We start from the raw sequence: 17,638 nt of genomic DNA, 5'->3' as shown, positions 1-17,638 counted from the left end.
GGGGAGATTTCTAGCTTTCAAAGAGGATTCAATGTCCTTGCTCATTAGCCCTGGTATTGCCTACAACAGTGGTTTCCAAACATTTTTTCTGGTGACCCAGTTGAAAAAATTGTTGATACCGGTGACCCAATGGAGCTGGGGATGACGGGTTTGGAATGTGGGAGGGGCTCAGGGCTGGGGCAGGGGTACGGGAGGGCATCAGGGTTCTGGGTGCAGGCTCTAGGGTGGAGCAGAGGATGAGGCATTTGGGGTGCAGGAAGGGGCTCCGGGTTTGGGGGGCTCAGGGCTGTGGCAGGGGATTGGGGCACGGGGTTGGGGTGCGGGCTTACCTCAGGTGGCTCCCGGTCAGCGGCACAGCAGGGGTGCAGAGGTAGGCTTCCTGCCTGTCCTGGCACTATGGACTGCGCTGTGCCCCAGAAACAGCCAGCAGTAGCTCCGGCTCCTAGGTGCAGGTGCATAAGTGTCTCCACACGGTTCTCGCCTGCAGGCACTGCCCCCCAGTTCCCATTGGCTGGTTCCTGGCCAATGGGAGTGCGGAGCCAGTGCTCGGGGTGGGGGCAGCCCACGGAGCCCTGTGCCCCCCACACCTCGCCTAGGAGCCGGTCTGCTGCTGGCTACTTCCAGGGCGCAGCGTGGTGTCAGAACAGATAGGGACTAGCCTGCCTTAGCCGGGCAGCACCGCTGACAGGACTTTTGACGGACTGGTTGGCAGTGCTGACCAGAGGCGCCATGACCCAGTACCTTCCATTCCTACAATACTGGAACTTAAAATCAAAGTGACAATCATCCATGGAGAAAGCTATTTTTAGGCAATATTTCTCTCCCTTTATCTCATGGTAATCACAGGACTCCAGCTTTACAGACCAATCAAGACAAAAATGGTTGTAATAATATTTTATAAATTACACTGCCTAGATTTTACAATTAATTCCTGATACTAGCAGAACTAAACTGTATAAAAATAATACATGATTCTATGCTTGCCTATGAAAAACTATTTCAATAATTATGGGTCTCTTTCTTTCGCTAATACTGATGACAGTTAAGAGTATGTACAAGAAGAGACTATATTCCAGAGCATGAAAAGGAGATCTATAACAAAGTGCCATTGACTTCAACAAAATGGGAGCAGGGCTGGGTCCTTTACATACAAAGTGTCATGAGGTTGTTTCTCTGAATCACAGAGAAAAGAAAGAGGCCTAACTAGTCAGTTTTGTTAACTACATGTATGTCTTTGAAGGGGAAAAAAAGTTGTGCATTTCCAGCATCTAATTCTTTCTAAATGTTTAAAGTACACGTCAAGTCTATTTTGATCATCATATAAGCTCTAAAGAATCGCTTGTACATTTTATAGACTACCAAGACATTTGCAAAAGGAGGCCACTTCTTTTGTATAACAGTTCATTATGTTTCCACTTAGTATGAATTGTTTACTTTTATTACTTACGCATATCTTGAATATTACAGAAACAAGCTATACAAGTCCATTTGTCAAATGCCAAAAGTAAATTTCTACAATTAATCCATAAAAAGAGAATTAAGTTTCCCCACTTTAGAATTCGAAAAAACCTGCTGCTGATTAATTGAATGCATTAAGAAATTAACACACCAGTAAATGATTGATCATTACAATTATCTGAATTTGCACTGAATCCTAAGAAATGACTGAGAAATCCAATTCTTTGGTATTTTTAGTTAAATTATGCTATTCTGAAAAGTATCTATGGTTAAGATCTTACTATAAAATTTAATCATTTGAAAAAAGAAAAGGAGTACTTGTGGCACCTTAGAGACTAACAAATTTATTTGAGCATAAGCTTTCGTGAGGGGAAACACCGAGGGGAAACATGATAACAGTTTTCAAGTACATAAAAAAGGTTGTTACAAGGAGGAAGAAGAAAAATTGTTCTGCTTAACCTCTGAGAATAGGCCAAGCAGGAATGGGCTTAAATTGCAGCAAGGACAGTTTAGGTTGGACATTAGGAAAACCTTCCTGTCAGGGTGGTTATGCACTTGATTAAATTGCCCAGGGAGGTTGTGGAATCTCCATCATTGGAGAATTTTAAGAGCAGGTTAGACAAACACCTGTCAGGGATGGTCTAGATAATACATATTCCTGCCATGAGTGCAGGGGACTAGACTAGATGACTTCTTGAGGTCCCTTCTAGTCCTACAATTCTATGATTACAATCTGTGCTTGCTGAGTCAGCTGCTGTTTATGACTCAGCCTCTGTGCCTCAAAATCAATACAGCAGTGAATCTCGAACTAAGTAACCTCATCGTTGACTACTGCTTGCCAGAGTGATCTATCTGTTGCTGACAACTCCCACCTGTCAATGTCAATGTTGCACTGTTTCACATTATGCTTCAGTGTGTCCTTCACAAATTTCTTGTGGCCACCTTGTATGCTGTTGCCCACTTTCAGTTCACCATACAGCAACTGCTTTGACATTCTGGTGTCACCCAGTCTCAACACATGACCAGCCCACCCTAACTGTGATGCAATAAGGATGGCATCAATCCCTATGGCAGTGGTACTCAATCTTTTGTACCTTTCATATAGCAAGCTTCTGAGTGTGACCCATCCCCCTTAAAAATTAAAAACACTTTTTTATATGTTTAACACCAAAATAAATGCTGGAGGCAAAGCAGGGCTTGGGTTGCAGGCTGACAGCTTGCGACCCCCCATGTAATAACCTCCTGACCCCCAGTTTGAGAACCCTGCCCTATGGTGTGACTGATACAGTCAATTATTGGTAACTTTTTATCTTTCCATTAGATACAGAACATGGCACGTAGATGTCATAAATGGAACTTATGTAGAAGCTTAATGTGATGCTTATAGCAGGTTCAGCTCTCTCACCAATACAACAAGTTGGACAGCACAACTGCTTTATAGACTTTTAACTTGGTTTGAAGCTTAATACCATGTTGTTGCCAAACTCTGTTTGATATTACAGCAAATGATGAACTCATTTTGTTGACACCACTTGTGAGCTTCTTGTCTAAAGAAACATCATTCGACAAAATACTACCAAGATAAGTCTGTAGCAGCAGTTAGCTGTGTGTTTCTGATGGTGACTTTTGCTTTTGTGTAGGGTTTCCCTTGTGCAGGTTGATATATGACTGCTATCTTTTTCAGATTGTCAGCCTACACATTTCTGCAGACTCTGTGAATCTGTCTTTAATCAACTGTATATCTTCTAGAGCATGTTCCTCTAGAGCACCATCACTGGCCAACAGCAGTTCATGAAATTGCCTCAAAGACCATTGTGGAAGATGGCAGCCTGTTCACATAAAATAATTTTCCAGAGGACCGGAAACGTATCCAGATACCAGCATTCAGGTCTCTTGTAGCATCATCAAGCAATGCTGCATAGAAGAGTAAACAAGTGGACCAATTACGCAGCCCTGCTTAATGTCATTAGTAATAGGAAATTGGTCAGACAGAACACCATGTACGCAAACTCATTCAAGCATTCCACTGCGAAATAGCCTCAGAATGTTGGTGAATTTTTCTGGACAACCAAACTTACACAATAATTGCCAAAGCCTGTTCTACTGAGCATGTCATATGCTTTAGCCAGGTCAATAAAGACAGTGTGTAAAGGTTGTGTTTCTATTCTCTGCATTTCTCCTGCATCTGATGGGCTACAAATATGATTCTGCTGTTCCTTGTGTTAGCCTAAAACCGCATTATGACTCCAGTAGCATGCAATTAACAATGTTGCATACCAAACAATCAGAGAGTACTTTAGTCAGAACCCTTCTGGTGAGGGAGAGTAATGAAATACCACCACAATTACCATAGCCAGACAGTGACAATGGTGGTGTTTTTGAAGTCTTGTGATATGTCTTCAGTTCTCCATATACTGTGCTAAAAATAGGCCATGCTGTTCCCTTAGCAGGATTTCACCTCCAAACTTGAACATTTCTGCAGGAATACCATCAGATCCAGAAACTCTGCAGTGCTTCCCGGCACTGATTCTCAGCGCTGACTTTGTCAAGGAGCAGGACTGCACTAATGCTGTAATTACGGTGTTGGCTGATCCACTACTCTTATTAAGGCCTTGTCTGTGATGTTGGAAGTGCGTTCTAAAGGTAACTGAAATGCTCCAAAGGATTTCTCCTTTGTCAGTGATAAGTGTTAGGCTGTCCACACTCTTCAAAGGTACAGTAATGGTATGTATAAGACCATAAAAGTCTTTCAAAGCAGCCTAGAAGTCTTTGGTCACATGATGGTCAGCATAGCCCTGGTCCCATTGATACTGCCATAGTATCAACTGCCATAGTCCCATTGATACTGTATGTGTCTAAGCTTAGATTAGATGTCAAGACACAGATGCCTGTGTGTTACATCTGTGCCTACAGGGACATGGGGTACATCGTCGAATTCTTGTATCTCATGTTTTAAGGGCTGCATCCCTTTTTTATTTCATCATGACCTTTCAACAGCAGTACGTGCTTTTGAAAGAATGAGGTTTGATTACGTTTATTCCCTACAGCAAGACACTTCTACTGCAGATCGTTCAAAATGCAGCAACATGTTTGTTCACTAGCTTGAGCGATTGTGATCACATTATACCTAACTCGTCGTGATTAGATATACATCCTACAAGGTAGTGGAATGACCTTAGATTGGCCCTTCTTAGTTTTGTGAAGCTGTTTGTTTTATTCTGTTGTTGTGCAGCAACCTAAGAACTTCAGCAACTTTAATGCTTGAAAAATAAGTTATAAGAACTTCTTTATTATGAAATGTGCATGCCTGTATTTATTTTGCTTATTCGATAGCCATTGTCAGTTTTTCTCTTTAATATTCCCCTTGTATTAAGTGCATGAAGTTGATTTGCTTTAAAGGACTTTAGCAAGAAGTAATTGTTTTGTATGATTTGACTGTATTTTAATATTACATGAAACATAAATCAGCATGTAGATTATATTTTGTAAGAGTACCCCATCTTCCTGGAATCCAGGAACTTGGCCCTGATGCTAGGATATGACAGAGATTCTCCTTTTCTTTCTATGCACCATTCCTTTATATAGTCTTTGGAGCACAAGGTGTTCTGCCCACATTTCCTCCCATCCCCAGCTCACCCTCTAAGCTATGGAGGCTGTGAAGGTATGGCTGACTTCATGCCACCTAGGAACTCTCTCACACCGAGATTTCACAGCTGGCTGTTTAAGTCAGCTTTCTGGCCCCATGGGAGTTGTTGGAACAGTATGAAGAAACTGAAGCAGGCCATAGGACCAGGTCCTTTTGATAAAGAGAACAATTCTACTAAAGCCATTTATCAAGGTCCACATTAAACCATTCAGCCAATAGCACATGTGGCTGGAGGTGTGGAGTTCTTAGTCTGCCCCAAGGAGAGCTCTGGGAAAGAATGTGCTTTAGGAGGCACAATAATTGCTCCCCAGCACATGGGGGGGTACAAATGCTGCATTATCCCAGTTTGCCAAGATAACTCTGTAGTCTAATATGCAAGTGATGGGTTAGGGGAGGGAGGAATCAGCAGCATGACCCTGCCTTCTCTTCACTCTCAAGGGTGCAAGTAGACAGCAATATTTTTTACTCCCTTGAGCTAAGGAATTGGGATTGTTCCTAGTTCCTGCATATATGTTGTCACTACTCTTTGCAATGGGTAGGGACAACATTATCTTATGTATCTTCTTTCACATAAAAAGGGAATTCTTCTCCACAGCTTTCCATGATCCACTAGCTACATTGTTCATATTACCATTTTAATTATTGCTTACATTGTGTACTGGTGACTTTCACAAAACTATTTATATTTTCACCTACTTTTTTTTCAGTCTCAAACTTTAAGTGAACTTTGATTTCATCTTCAGAGAGAACTTATGGAACCTGCCATTTCTCTAAAGGATACAGGTATGAAAATCTTAAATAGAGCGGGAAATATTTAACAGCATGTTCTTAAAGACAAAGTTTAACTCAAGACATCTGACTAGCTAGCTACTGTACATAAGTCATTTGGATACCGTAATGTAGAGAATGACGCATACAGAGAATGTAGCTATACTCTAATGTAAGCGGCTCAGGTTTGCAGCTCACAACAATATATACCAATGTTATTTGACTCACTAATCTTACAACTGAGCAAATTCCTAACAGCATTAATTGATTGTAGCAGCCGTCTTTGCTATTCACCCCCATCACATCATTGAATTCCAGAAAAAAAGTCAATACTAAGATGTTGAACAATTGGCATAAATTCTTCAGTCATACTCCTTCCATCCCTTTCTTTTGGTTTGCTAAGGTGCTTCCACTGACTTGCAAAGCATTTTTAATAAATCACACAGACAATGGGAAACGGATTTGCTGAGCACTTGCAGTTGAAACCAAAGTTTACAGGAGCTACAAAGAATGGAGCGTCTCTGAAAATCAGATCCTGGGATTTTAATTAATGTGTGTGATTTACTTCAAATAAATCTCCACTTTTAAGTTCTGAAGCATTTGAATCTTAATATGAAATGTAATCTCTAACTGACCTATGATATACCCACCATGCCGTAGAACTATATTTAATTCAGGTAATGTCTTTTTCTGGCAGAGCTGGTTCCTGATATTTCTGTATTTGGGGGGTACAAAATATATGATCAAGAAACAGGGACTCAGGGAGAAAGGTTATCTGGCTCCAACAGTGTCTGGTGAAACAAGAAGAAAAGCAAATTTGATTTTATTCCCAATTCCAGAAAATAAGACAGCTCTCTTCTTTTGTCAAAAGAACTGACAGAAAAGGCAATTAGCAAGAATATATGTATAAGAAGTTGGCCTCAGGGACAATTGCATAGTTGTTTACTTCATTCTATGTCCTACATACTATATTCCAGTCATTTTTTCAATATTCTTCCTTGTCATTAGTTCAGACTTCTGCATCCATTTCTGATAGATCTTCCCAAAGCACTTAGAAGTGTCAGAGAGGCTGCGCCTCTACTTGTTTAGTAATGGCATGTTATAGATTTTCTGAGATCATTGGCATACTCTGAAAAACAGAATTCTAAACCAAGATGTGTCACTTACTAGGGCGGCTGGAAAACCATCAGATCCTAAGATTGTTGAAGAGACTTTTGAAGTTGGTTGAGTGTTCCTGGAAGAACTGATATACACTGAAATTGGTGACTGAGACTAGGTTACTCTGTCACTCTGTTTTTGACTGGTATGCTTTCTGACATTTTTATTCTGCCAAAAATTAGTGCATCTGAGAAGAGAATGGAAATTAGATTTCCTTTTACATTAGCACACTGCAAACTGGGTTTATGTTATTCTTTATTTATTTGGGAGGCAGAACATATGTTTTATGCCTTCTGTTTGATTTATTAGCACAGGATGGAAAATGCACTGTGATCAGTGATACTTTGTTAAATGACTTAAATGTGCTCATATGTCTTGTGGATTTTCCTGGGTTTTATTGTTTCCCTTGTATACTCCCTTGTTTGATTAAAACAATACTTATAAAGGAGGGTATAGTATTTCTGATAAGTAACTGGCAATTTTAGTGAGTTTATAGGTATCATTAAAAGTGCAGCATGACAGAATTGCTGATAGATATTTTATGAAACCCTTGTGGGATGCTGTGATCCTAGAAAGTAAGAACCAATTTCAGGCTCGGGGGGAAAGAAAGGTCTATTTATTCCTTATTTTCTTATTTTCATTCTGGTGAAGAAAAGCATTGCTAAAACATTTTTTAAAATCAAGACACAAAAAAACCTACAAGTTTCCCTACCACAATTTTTACACATAGAAGGAATGAAAACTGCACAATTATTAGCCAAATCTTGTCATGTCTATACTACAATCTTAAGTCGACACTAGCTTCCTTCTGTTGGTGGTACACATCCTCACCAGGAGCGCTTCCACCAACTGAAGAGGGGAAGCGTGGGCAGCTGAGTGCCAGGACACTCAGTTCTGCACAGCTCCCCACCGGGAGCCCCGCTGTCCTCCGGGGCTTCTCACCTCCCTGTTCCCCACTGGGAGTGGGGGGCTTTTTTTTCCCTGTTCCCCACCGGGAGTGGAGGCAGGCAGCAGCCTGGGGCTTCTCGCCTCCCCATCCCCAACAGGAGCTGGGGGGAAGCTGTCCAGGAAGTTATCGCCTCCAGCAGGAAGATCCAAGCCCAGAGTCTGGTCAGCTGCCATGCTGCTAGTGGGGGGCGGAGAGCCTCGATGGCAGCCTAATCCAAGACCCTGGGTGGCAGCCCAGCTTAGAGACAAGACCCCGCAACAGCCTGGCTGGGGAGCCAGTAGTCAGCTTTCTTGTCCATTTCAAGGCTCCAGTGGACAAGAATGACAGCCAACAGCAGATGTAAGTAACACAATGTCTATACAGACACTGTCAACTAACTAACTGTCACCCTGGGGGAGATGGAGTTATTATGTTGGTGAAGTAGGGCAATTAGGGCTTGTATTCTCTATGAGCTAAATCGATTTAGCAAGTCTGGTGAAGACGTAATAAGTCCATGGGAGAATGCGCTCCTGTCGATTTCAGTACTCCATCTCAACGAGACGTGGAAGCTATGTTGATGGGAGAGCGTCTCCCGTCAGCCTAGCACAGTGCAGACACCGCTGTAAGTTGATCTAAGCTACGTCAACTTAAGTTATGTAACTTATGTAACTTAATAAGCATAACTTAGATCGACTTACCTTGTTAGTGTAGACAAGGCTGTAATGTAGACACTGACATAGTTAGGATGACATAAACTGCCTTATGTTGACCTAACTCTGTAGTGTAGACCAAGCCTAAGTGGTATCATCTGTCTTCTTCAGAGTCTGCAGATACTCCCCTCTGTATGAAAACAGTGATCCAGAAACTCTCAGATAAGGGAGGGAGCTACTCATCACATTGAACTTCTGTTGGAGGAATTAAGTCCATCATAAATTAGAGCAGCGGCTCTCAACCTTTCCAGACTACTGTACCCCTTTCAGGAGTCCGATTTGTCTTGCATACCTCCAAGTTTCACCTCACTTAAACTACTTGCTTACAAAATCAGACATAAAAATACAAAATTGTCACAGCACACTATTACTGAACAGTTGCTCACTTTCTTATTTTTACCATATAATTATAAAATAAATCAATCGGAATATAAATATCGTACCTACATTTCAGTATATAGTAAATAGAGCAGTAAAAACAAGTCATTGTCTATGAAATTTTAGTTTGTACTGACTTCACTAATGCTTTTTATGTAGCCTGTTGTAAAACTAGGCAAATATCTAAATGGTTGATGTACCCACCGGAAGACCTCTGCATACCCCCGAGGGTACATGTACCCCTGGTTGAGAACCATTGCGCTAGATGGTAGGTGCAAGCAGGTAGCCAAAAGAAGTAAAGCTACTGTGCAGCAACACACTCCTTAAAAGGTTTCAGAGTAACAGCCGTGTTAGTCTGTATTCGCAAAAAGAAAAGGAGTACTTGTGGCACCTTAGAGATTAACCAATTTATTTGAGCATAAGCTTTCGTGAGCTACAGCTCACTTCATCGGATGCATACTGTGGAAAGTGTAGAATATCTTTTTATATACACACAAAGCATGAAAAAATACCTCCTCCCACCCCACTCTCCAAATGATGTAGCAGGAAGCCTAGACTTTACAACTGTACTATTTTCTTCTTCTTCGGTCTTCCATGCAAGTTTCTGTGGGACAGGATGATATAAGGCTCATGAATTAGGGCTGTAACCTTACATTTCAAGTAAGTGAGAATATATTCTAGTGTTACGTATGTGATGTATTTAGAGGAAAAGCTGACTGAAAATTAGCCTCTTTACTTTTACAGGTCCCTCAGAAGCACAGTGAGAAATAAAGCATTCGAAACAAACAGTGCATACTATACGTGGGCCAAATGCTCACTAGTAGAATACGGAGAAAATCTATTGACCTTAATGAACTCACTGTGGATTTATACCAGCATGAGAGCAGAATTTGGTCCATTGTGTAAGTCTAGCTAGTTCCAGTTTACAGATGACAAAAAGGCACAATGACATTTTCTTGACATGACGATTTCTTGCCAAGACTTGTCAGCATGCCTTATATTCATATCTTTGCAGATAAATAAAACTATTTCTGACTGGTCACATGAAATCCAAGTTCCATATGTTTAAATCTTCATTCTTGGTACGTATAAATTTGAACTCAAAGCGTAACTGAAACTGCATTCTCCATAACTAGGTTTCCTCTCTAAATTCTATTGCATTGTAGAATTAGAACACTTCTAAATGAATATCAGTCATAAAACTGCTATAGTGAGACTCTGACAGAGAATCAGAAACAGGCAAAAATTAGGGCTTAGAATAAAACTGGTCTGGAAACTAGAGGGTCAAAATCTAAAGTCCTTACTTTGGCAACACTTACTGAGGTCAATGGGGGTTTTGCTTGAATAAGAATTAGGCCTTTATTACACACATTTAGCCCAGTTCAGCTGTTCAAAAGGGAATTTATACAAGTTTCTTCATTTTATTTGCCCTGCTAGTGATCTCATACTCTAGTTTTTGTCCTACAAATAAGAAATCTTATGTGACCCTCTGGTTAGGAATAGAAAATGCCAAATCTTTTGTGACGCATTCTAAAACCTTTGTTTTCCAGTATGGCTAGCTATGCTAATTTTTTCCACACAAATTTACCAGCAAATATATGCTGCTTTTTCTTCCTGCACTAGGGAATAATATCAGTTTGCCTGGCCCATAATGAAGCTCAATATATTTCTCTTGCCAGGAAATACATAAAAGTTTGGCTAACTAGAAATTTATCCCCATATGTTCATCCTGTTAAGGATCAATAACATTCATCATTCCAGTGACTCAATCCCAGATGCTTGTCCTGTCTGGAATTCATTCCTCTAAACTAGTATTTTTCATAATAGTATACATCAGTCTAAAAGGAATACAGCTTCTTTCTTTGCATCTCCAAAAACTGTAGGACTAGAGTTCTCTCTTATTTACATTCATGTAAATAAAGAGTAACTCCTTGAAGAAAATGGTGTTTTGCTGCCATAAAAATGTTATAAGTGAAATGAGAATAAGATCCATAGACTATATATCCTGCAAGGAAAAATTTTTCCAGGCCAGAATCATCAAGATGCATCCTACCAGGAATCATCAATACATCTAGTGTGTCCAGCCAATTCTGCCCCATCTCTTTAACTTGGATCATTATCGCTTTATTCATGACTGTTGTGATGTGTCTTTTTCCTTATCTATTAAGACACATTACATGGGTGGAATTCACAGGCCTTCTGAATTTACCTCCACTTTAATCCACTAATCATCACTTTTTCAAGGCTGCATTTTGCTTCAGTGCTGGCTAATGGTTGGAGCAGGAGACAAAGTCAAGAGACAAGAGCTTTACTTCTGGCTCTGCCATTAACTCACTAAGCGACCATGAATATATTACTTAACAGTCTCTTTGCCTCAGTTTCCTTATTTATAAAACAGAGATAATAATACTTATCCACTTTTGTAAAGTACATTGAGATCCTCAGAAAATAGTGCTATATATCAGTGCAGGATATTATTATCTTCTTCCCAGGTTTCCACTAATATAAGCTAACAACATTCACAATCCTCTTTTGACAGTAATTACCAAAAAAAAATTACATTTCACAAATAAAAGCTGCAAAATTAAAGATATGCCTAATGCAGAATGTCAGCAAAAATTTGATAGGTTCCAAATTCCAAATACACTCTTAGGACTTTGGAGTAGGTCAGACTCATAACTTAAAAGAGGCCTGTTTTTTTTCTGTTCTTCTTTGAATGCAAGCAAAGAAAGCAGAAATCCCTAAGAACACTAGATCTCACAGCACTTCTACCATTAAAGATATGGCCTTTTGAAAGCTTGTTAGATTTTAATCAACAGAAGCTTATCTAACCCAACTCTGGAGCCAGATGCAAACTCTGCCTCCTTAGCCTAACTTTTGTTCGTTGAACAAATTCTTTGCGCAACCACTTACATATTTCAAATCTGTATGACAGCTGGCATGTCAAACATATGGGCTGAATTTATGGCAGAACAAATCAATATGATTTACGCCAGCACAAAGATATGAGGATGAATTCCTGGCATTGAAAACCCATATACAGTGTAATTCTTGGCAGAACAAACCTATACAATTACTGACTAGGACAATTATGTTGCATTAAATTTCTCACAAGAGAAAACTTTATTATAGGATTTCCAGTAAGACAAGAAAATTTTATCTCCATCCAGACAACTCAATATACTAGCATATATTATCAGGTATACCAGAAGTATTAACAAGTATTACATAAGAACCAATATGCACTGAATAATAATATATTGACAGACTCCATTTCAGGAAAGCATCTCTATTTAGGATGTCAATTAAGCAAGTGCTAACAGGCCAACCTTAATAGTGATGTTGTAAAGCATGTGCTTGGGGTCTTATGGTAATTTGCAGCAGGACAAGACTGTATGAATTTCAAGGAGAAAAAATTAGGTGCTTATAAGACAAACAGGACAGACGCCTACGATATCTAGTAAGAACATTAATCTAGGCAAGAAAAACATGGAGAACACATTCTTAATAAGCCATAATGCCTCCATGAGTCTTCAAGAAATACATCAGTTTTTGCAAATAATAAACCTGATTCCTAACAGGCCAATCCTGAACATGTGCGAGCAGGACAATCTGCTGTGTGATGACTTGCTGCAGAAATGCATACAAACGTTACCATTTCTAGCAAGGAAATCATAAGGAGTTAATCCTACAAGATTATTGGTGGAATTTTCTTATAAGACACAATTCTCGGAGGAATAAACCTATATAACATTAGGGAGGATAAACTCAAATCATATCAAATGGGCTAATTTCTTAGTTAAGCAAACCCACTTAATTCTTGCAGGACAAGGTAATTCTTCGCAGGTCAAACATAGTTGGCTGAAATCTTGGCCAGAATAATTTGAATAGGTTCTGTATTCAAATATATAATAAATTATAGCCTTGTATTCCCCCAACACCGCTGCTTTGTAGCTGTATGCACCATTTGTGTATATGTGCTGAAAAGATTTCTAGGATAGGAACAAGTTCTTCCCTGAGTTATATCTATGCTTAAAAAAAGAGCAAGAAAGAAAGAAAACAGTTAATTGTTTGCTTTTGTCCTTACAACAAATTATTTCTCCTTCAGTTTGTAAATGACTTGGCTATTTGTAGGATTACACACATTTTGTTTAAGAGGATTGTTGCACTTGAATTTACCAGTAAGCTTTCCAAACACATGGACAGATAACCTACAGCCTCAAAGCTAATTTGGTACTGGAGCAAATCCATATGCATACGTAAGAGTTGTAACTATTACCCAGTTAGTTCTGGTAAGAAGAGTAGCCACCACCTAACAACAACATTTATCAACAGTTGCCAAGTTGTGGTCTGAGACACAGCATAGTAAGTCTGTATTTTCGGAAGGTGATAGCTGAAAAATACTTAGGAAAATAATTGCAGTAACTCAGATACTGTAGTATGGTAATAGATGCCAAATGGTGACTTTTAAATGGCAATCACTGTCTGCCTTTGAAAGTAATAGGATTATAAGTTTACATGCTGACATACAAACGCCCTTGTAGGATACTTTTCATAATTATTGAAAATGAAAATCAGTTAGGTACCTTGAGTGGATTTGTCATCAGCTTTTCTTTTTCTGCTATGGCTGTTATAGTTCAGTCTTAGTTCTTGGCTATATTCATTTAGAGTTTCTCTGGAGTCATAGGATTGTCTTGGTTTTCTCCCATCTTCACTCTCATCTGAAGAACTTGTATAAGCTAGATCCATTTCGTGCTTAACTTTTGACAGTGGCTGGTAGGGTTTGCAGTCCATCTGCTCCATTTCTGATTAAGTATGCTCAGAGTCATGAAAATAAGGAATAGGAACTCCCTAAAGAAATGGTCCTGGAAAAGACAAAATTCCATCTCAGATATTACAAATTATAAATATTAGCTATTCAGGGCCAGATGTTACTCTCAGGCCAAAAGAAAATCAATTAAATTTATCTGGATTTACATAAATGTGATTGAGATAAGAATCTGGCCCACAAGTTTTCAAAATAGCTTTAAGAAAAACCTAAACCAAATGACGTAAAGTAAGTCAGAGTGCTAATGTTGTCTTGTACTTCATGCACGGATATCTTATAATACCATTTGGGTAGAAAACCTGAATTTCCAGTATGTTATTTGAAATTATTGGATATAATAATTGAATTTATTTCTCTAAAAATCTGTGTGTGTCCTCAAATATAACATTTTTTAACATTAAGATCAAGAAATCAAAGAGTTCTACTCCTCTGGCAGTATTTGGTTATATAAATTAAAATGTCCAGTCAACTAGTAAGACATTTGACACACTATAAAACAATCAGGCATGTTTAAAATTAAAATGGATAGCTTATGACAGTCTCAGAATACTGTATCATAATTAATTCAGGAAAAAATGACATTTTCCTTTTAAATAATGCGAATTTTCAAAAAAAAAAAAATCTCTAGCTCAAAGCAACATGAGTCCATACAGAAAGTACTGCAATGAAACCTTTAGAGAGATAGGCAACAGTCACTGTTAGCTCAAGCACTTCCAATACCATTAATGGCAATGAAGTTTCACCTGACAAACTGGTGAATTTGGCCTATAGTCTCATTTTCATGGAAGTTTTTACCTATTAATGTTAATGGAAATTATATGGTGAAATAATGGGAATTGTGGAACATCCTTTACCACTGCATTCATACAGCAGCAACAGTTAGTTCCAAGACCAGATCCCAGACCAATAATTTGTTCATTTAGAGACAAAACAATGTAAAACTTCAGAGGCTACACGTCCACTCGATCCTACTTCTTGTTCAGCCAATCACTAAGACAAACAAGTTTGTTTATGTTTATGGGAGATACTGCTGCCTGCTTCTTATTTTTAATGTGAGAAAGTGAGAACAGGTGTTTGCATGGCACTTTTGTAGCTGACGTTGCAAAGTATTTACGCGCCAGATATGCTAAACATTCGTATGCCCCTTCATGCTTCAGCCACCATTCCAGAGGACATGCTTCCATGCAGATGATGCTCGTTAAAAAAAAAAAATGAATTAATTAAATTTGTGAGTGAACTCCTTGGGGGAGAATTGTATGTCCCCTTCTGTTTTACCTGCATTCTGCCATATATTTCATGTTATAGTAGGCTCGGATGATGGCCCATTTTGTTCGTTTTAAGAACACTTTCATAGCAGATTTGACAAAATGCAAAGAAGGTACCAATGTGCGATTTCTAAAAATAGCTACAGCACTCCACCCAAGGTTTAAGAATCTGAAGTGCCCTCCAAAATCTGAGAGGGACGAGGTGTGGAGCATGCTTTCAGAAGTCTTAAAAGTGCAACACTCCGATGCGGAAACTACAGAATCCAAACCACCAAAAAAGAAAATCAACCTTCTGCTGGTGGCATCGGATGCAGATGATGAAAATGAACATGCATTGGTCCGCTCTGCTTTGGACCATTATCGAGCAGAATCCATCATCAGCATGGACGCATGTCCTCTGGAATGGTGATAGAAGCGTGAAGGGACATTCGAATCTTTAGCTCATCTGGCACGTAAATATCTTGTGACGTCTGCTACAACAATGCCATGCAAACGCCTGTTCTCACTTTCAGGTGACATTGTAAACAAGAAGCATTATCTGCAAATTTTAACCAAACTTGTTTTGTCTGAGCAATTGGCTGAAGTAGGACTGAGTGGACTTGTAGGCTCTAAAGTTTTACATTGTTTTATTTTTGAATGCAGTTTTTTTTGTACATAATTCTATATTTGTAAGTTCAACTTCCATGATAAAGAGACTGCACTACGGTACTTGTATTAGGTGAATTGAAAAAGACTATTTATTTTATTTTTTACAGTGCAAATATTTTAAATAAAAGTAATAATATAAAGTGAGCACTGTACACTTTGTATTCTGTGTTGTAATTGAAATCAATATATTTGAAAATGTAGAAAACATCCAAAAATATTTAAATAAATGGTATTCTATTATTAACAGCACGATTAATCATGATTAATTTTTTTAATCGCTTGACAGCCCTTGTATATATACACATATACACACACAAATGGTGGGGGGGGGGAAAGGGGAACAGGGATGCACATAGAGCCCCTGGCACTGGGGAGGGAAGGAGATGAGGACCCTAGCACAGGATGCCAGGGTGAACAGGGGGCAACACAGACTGCTGGCATGCATGAAAGTGGGCACATACAGAGCCCTAGTCAGAGGAGGAAGGGGGTATGAGGCTTGGGGGAAGTGGTGCATGGGAGAAAGATGAATGGGGGCGCACACATGGGGAGAGAAGGTGGGACAACAGTATGGGGCATGCAGAGAGAAAGCCTCCTTGTCATGGAGGTGTCAATATGAGGGACAGAGCCCTGGCATGCAGGGATGGGGAGAATAGGAGGACACACAGAGCACCCAGCATAAAGGTATGGGGTTGCAGGATGTCCTTGAAATAGAAGGGAATGTGAGAGTGGCAAAGGGAGTTTATAAAGGGTGATGAAGGAATGCAAGATACCCCTGGTATGTGCGGGTACATCTCTGCCTACAGAAGCAACAAAGTATACTAGTATATATAAATCTCACATTTAGATCAATTAAGCTGTAAAACCAACCATGCACCTAATTTAATATGTTTTGTGTTTGTTTTTTGTAAAAACCCCTACATTTCTGTGTTCACCTATTGCATACCAGGCTGAATCACAAAGAGACTTACAAAAGCCAGTACTGCCCCCTCTGCCCCTTGAACCTTTTAAAAATGTACAAAGGTTCCTATGGAAAAAGAGTCTTGTGGCTGATCTATTTTGCAGGCGGTCTGCACAAGGTGCATTCTGGTTGCACAAATCTTTTGCGAGCAACTGAAAAACTTGGGATTATATACAATACTGTAAAATTCAAGGTTTTGAACACCTACTGCTCTGAGTCACTTCTGAAATGTGTTTCTCCCTCCCATTTTACAAGTATATATCTATCTATCTTACTTTTTTAAAATAAAAACTCATCACTGATTATGAAAACGGAGTGCTGCAAAGATATGCGTTTAACAGCTTTAACTGGTGCAATATTAGAAAACGTAAGGTTTCAATATTTAGTTTTAACTGCAAAAAATTTTACTTCGTATACAGTACTATTGTTTGTATATTCACTATTCTTTCATGACTTCTGCTTCACTGTCCTGCGAACACATGATTTTCCATCTGTGCAATGACATGGATTTTTCCCCATTTAAATATGAAAAGACATGTAAAGACAGATGAAAACGCTATGAAGCATTTTCTGAAAGATGGTAGCTACACTGCCCCTTTCTGTTCTTTAAATAGAGGGGAAGAAACAATGTCAAAACTGGTTTGGGGGACAGCTCCATTCCCTTCCTAGAACTCCAGTAGACTTTTCTGCCATGGGTAGACATGGACACCCCTTCATTCCTATGAAGGTATAGGAGCAGGAGGTGGGGTCTGGAGAGAGCCAAAGTTCAGCCTCTTGTCACACAATATTCCCCTCCAAGTCCCAGGGTCCTAGGCCTCAAACACCGATGGATTTCACTCCATGCCACACAGGATCAAGGAGAATCCACAATGGCATCATGATTCTTCAGGCAG

The 17,638-nt window shown here is 39.4% G+C and overlaps 1 protein-coding gene across 9 annotated transcripts in view; it reads right to left on the bottom strand.

Annotated features, from left to right (window-relative positions):
* Positions 1–17,638, bottom strand: part of TENM1 (teneurin transmembrane protein 1) — a 1,396,333-nt gene that overhangs the window by 363,560 nt on the left and 1,015,135 nt on the right. For all 9 annotated transcript variants that reach the window (XM_074962522.1, XM_074962525.1, XM_074962521.1 and 6 more), the window contains one exon: positions 13,633–13,911. In XM_074962522.1, the coding sequence (XP_074818623.1) occupies positions 13,633–13,849 (217 nt within the window). In that variant the 5' untranslated portion in view covers positions 13,850–13,911. The remainder of the gene's footprint in view (positions 1–13,632; positions 13,912–17,638) is intronic.

Source organism: Natator depressus, chromosome 9 (assembly GCF_965152275.1).
Source record: "Natator depressus isolate rNatDep1 chromosome 9, rNatDep2.hap1, whole genome shotgun sequence".
Lineage (NCBI taxonomy): Eukaryota > Metazoa > Chordata > Testudines > Cheloniidae > Natator > Natator depressus.
Note: the sequence above shows the minus strand (reverse complement) of the source record. Positions and strands in the feature narration are given on the sequence as shown.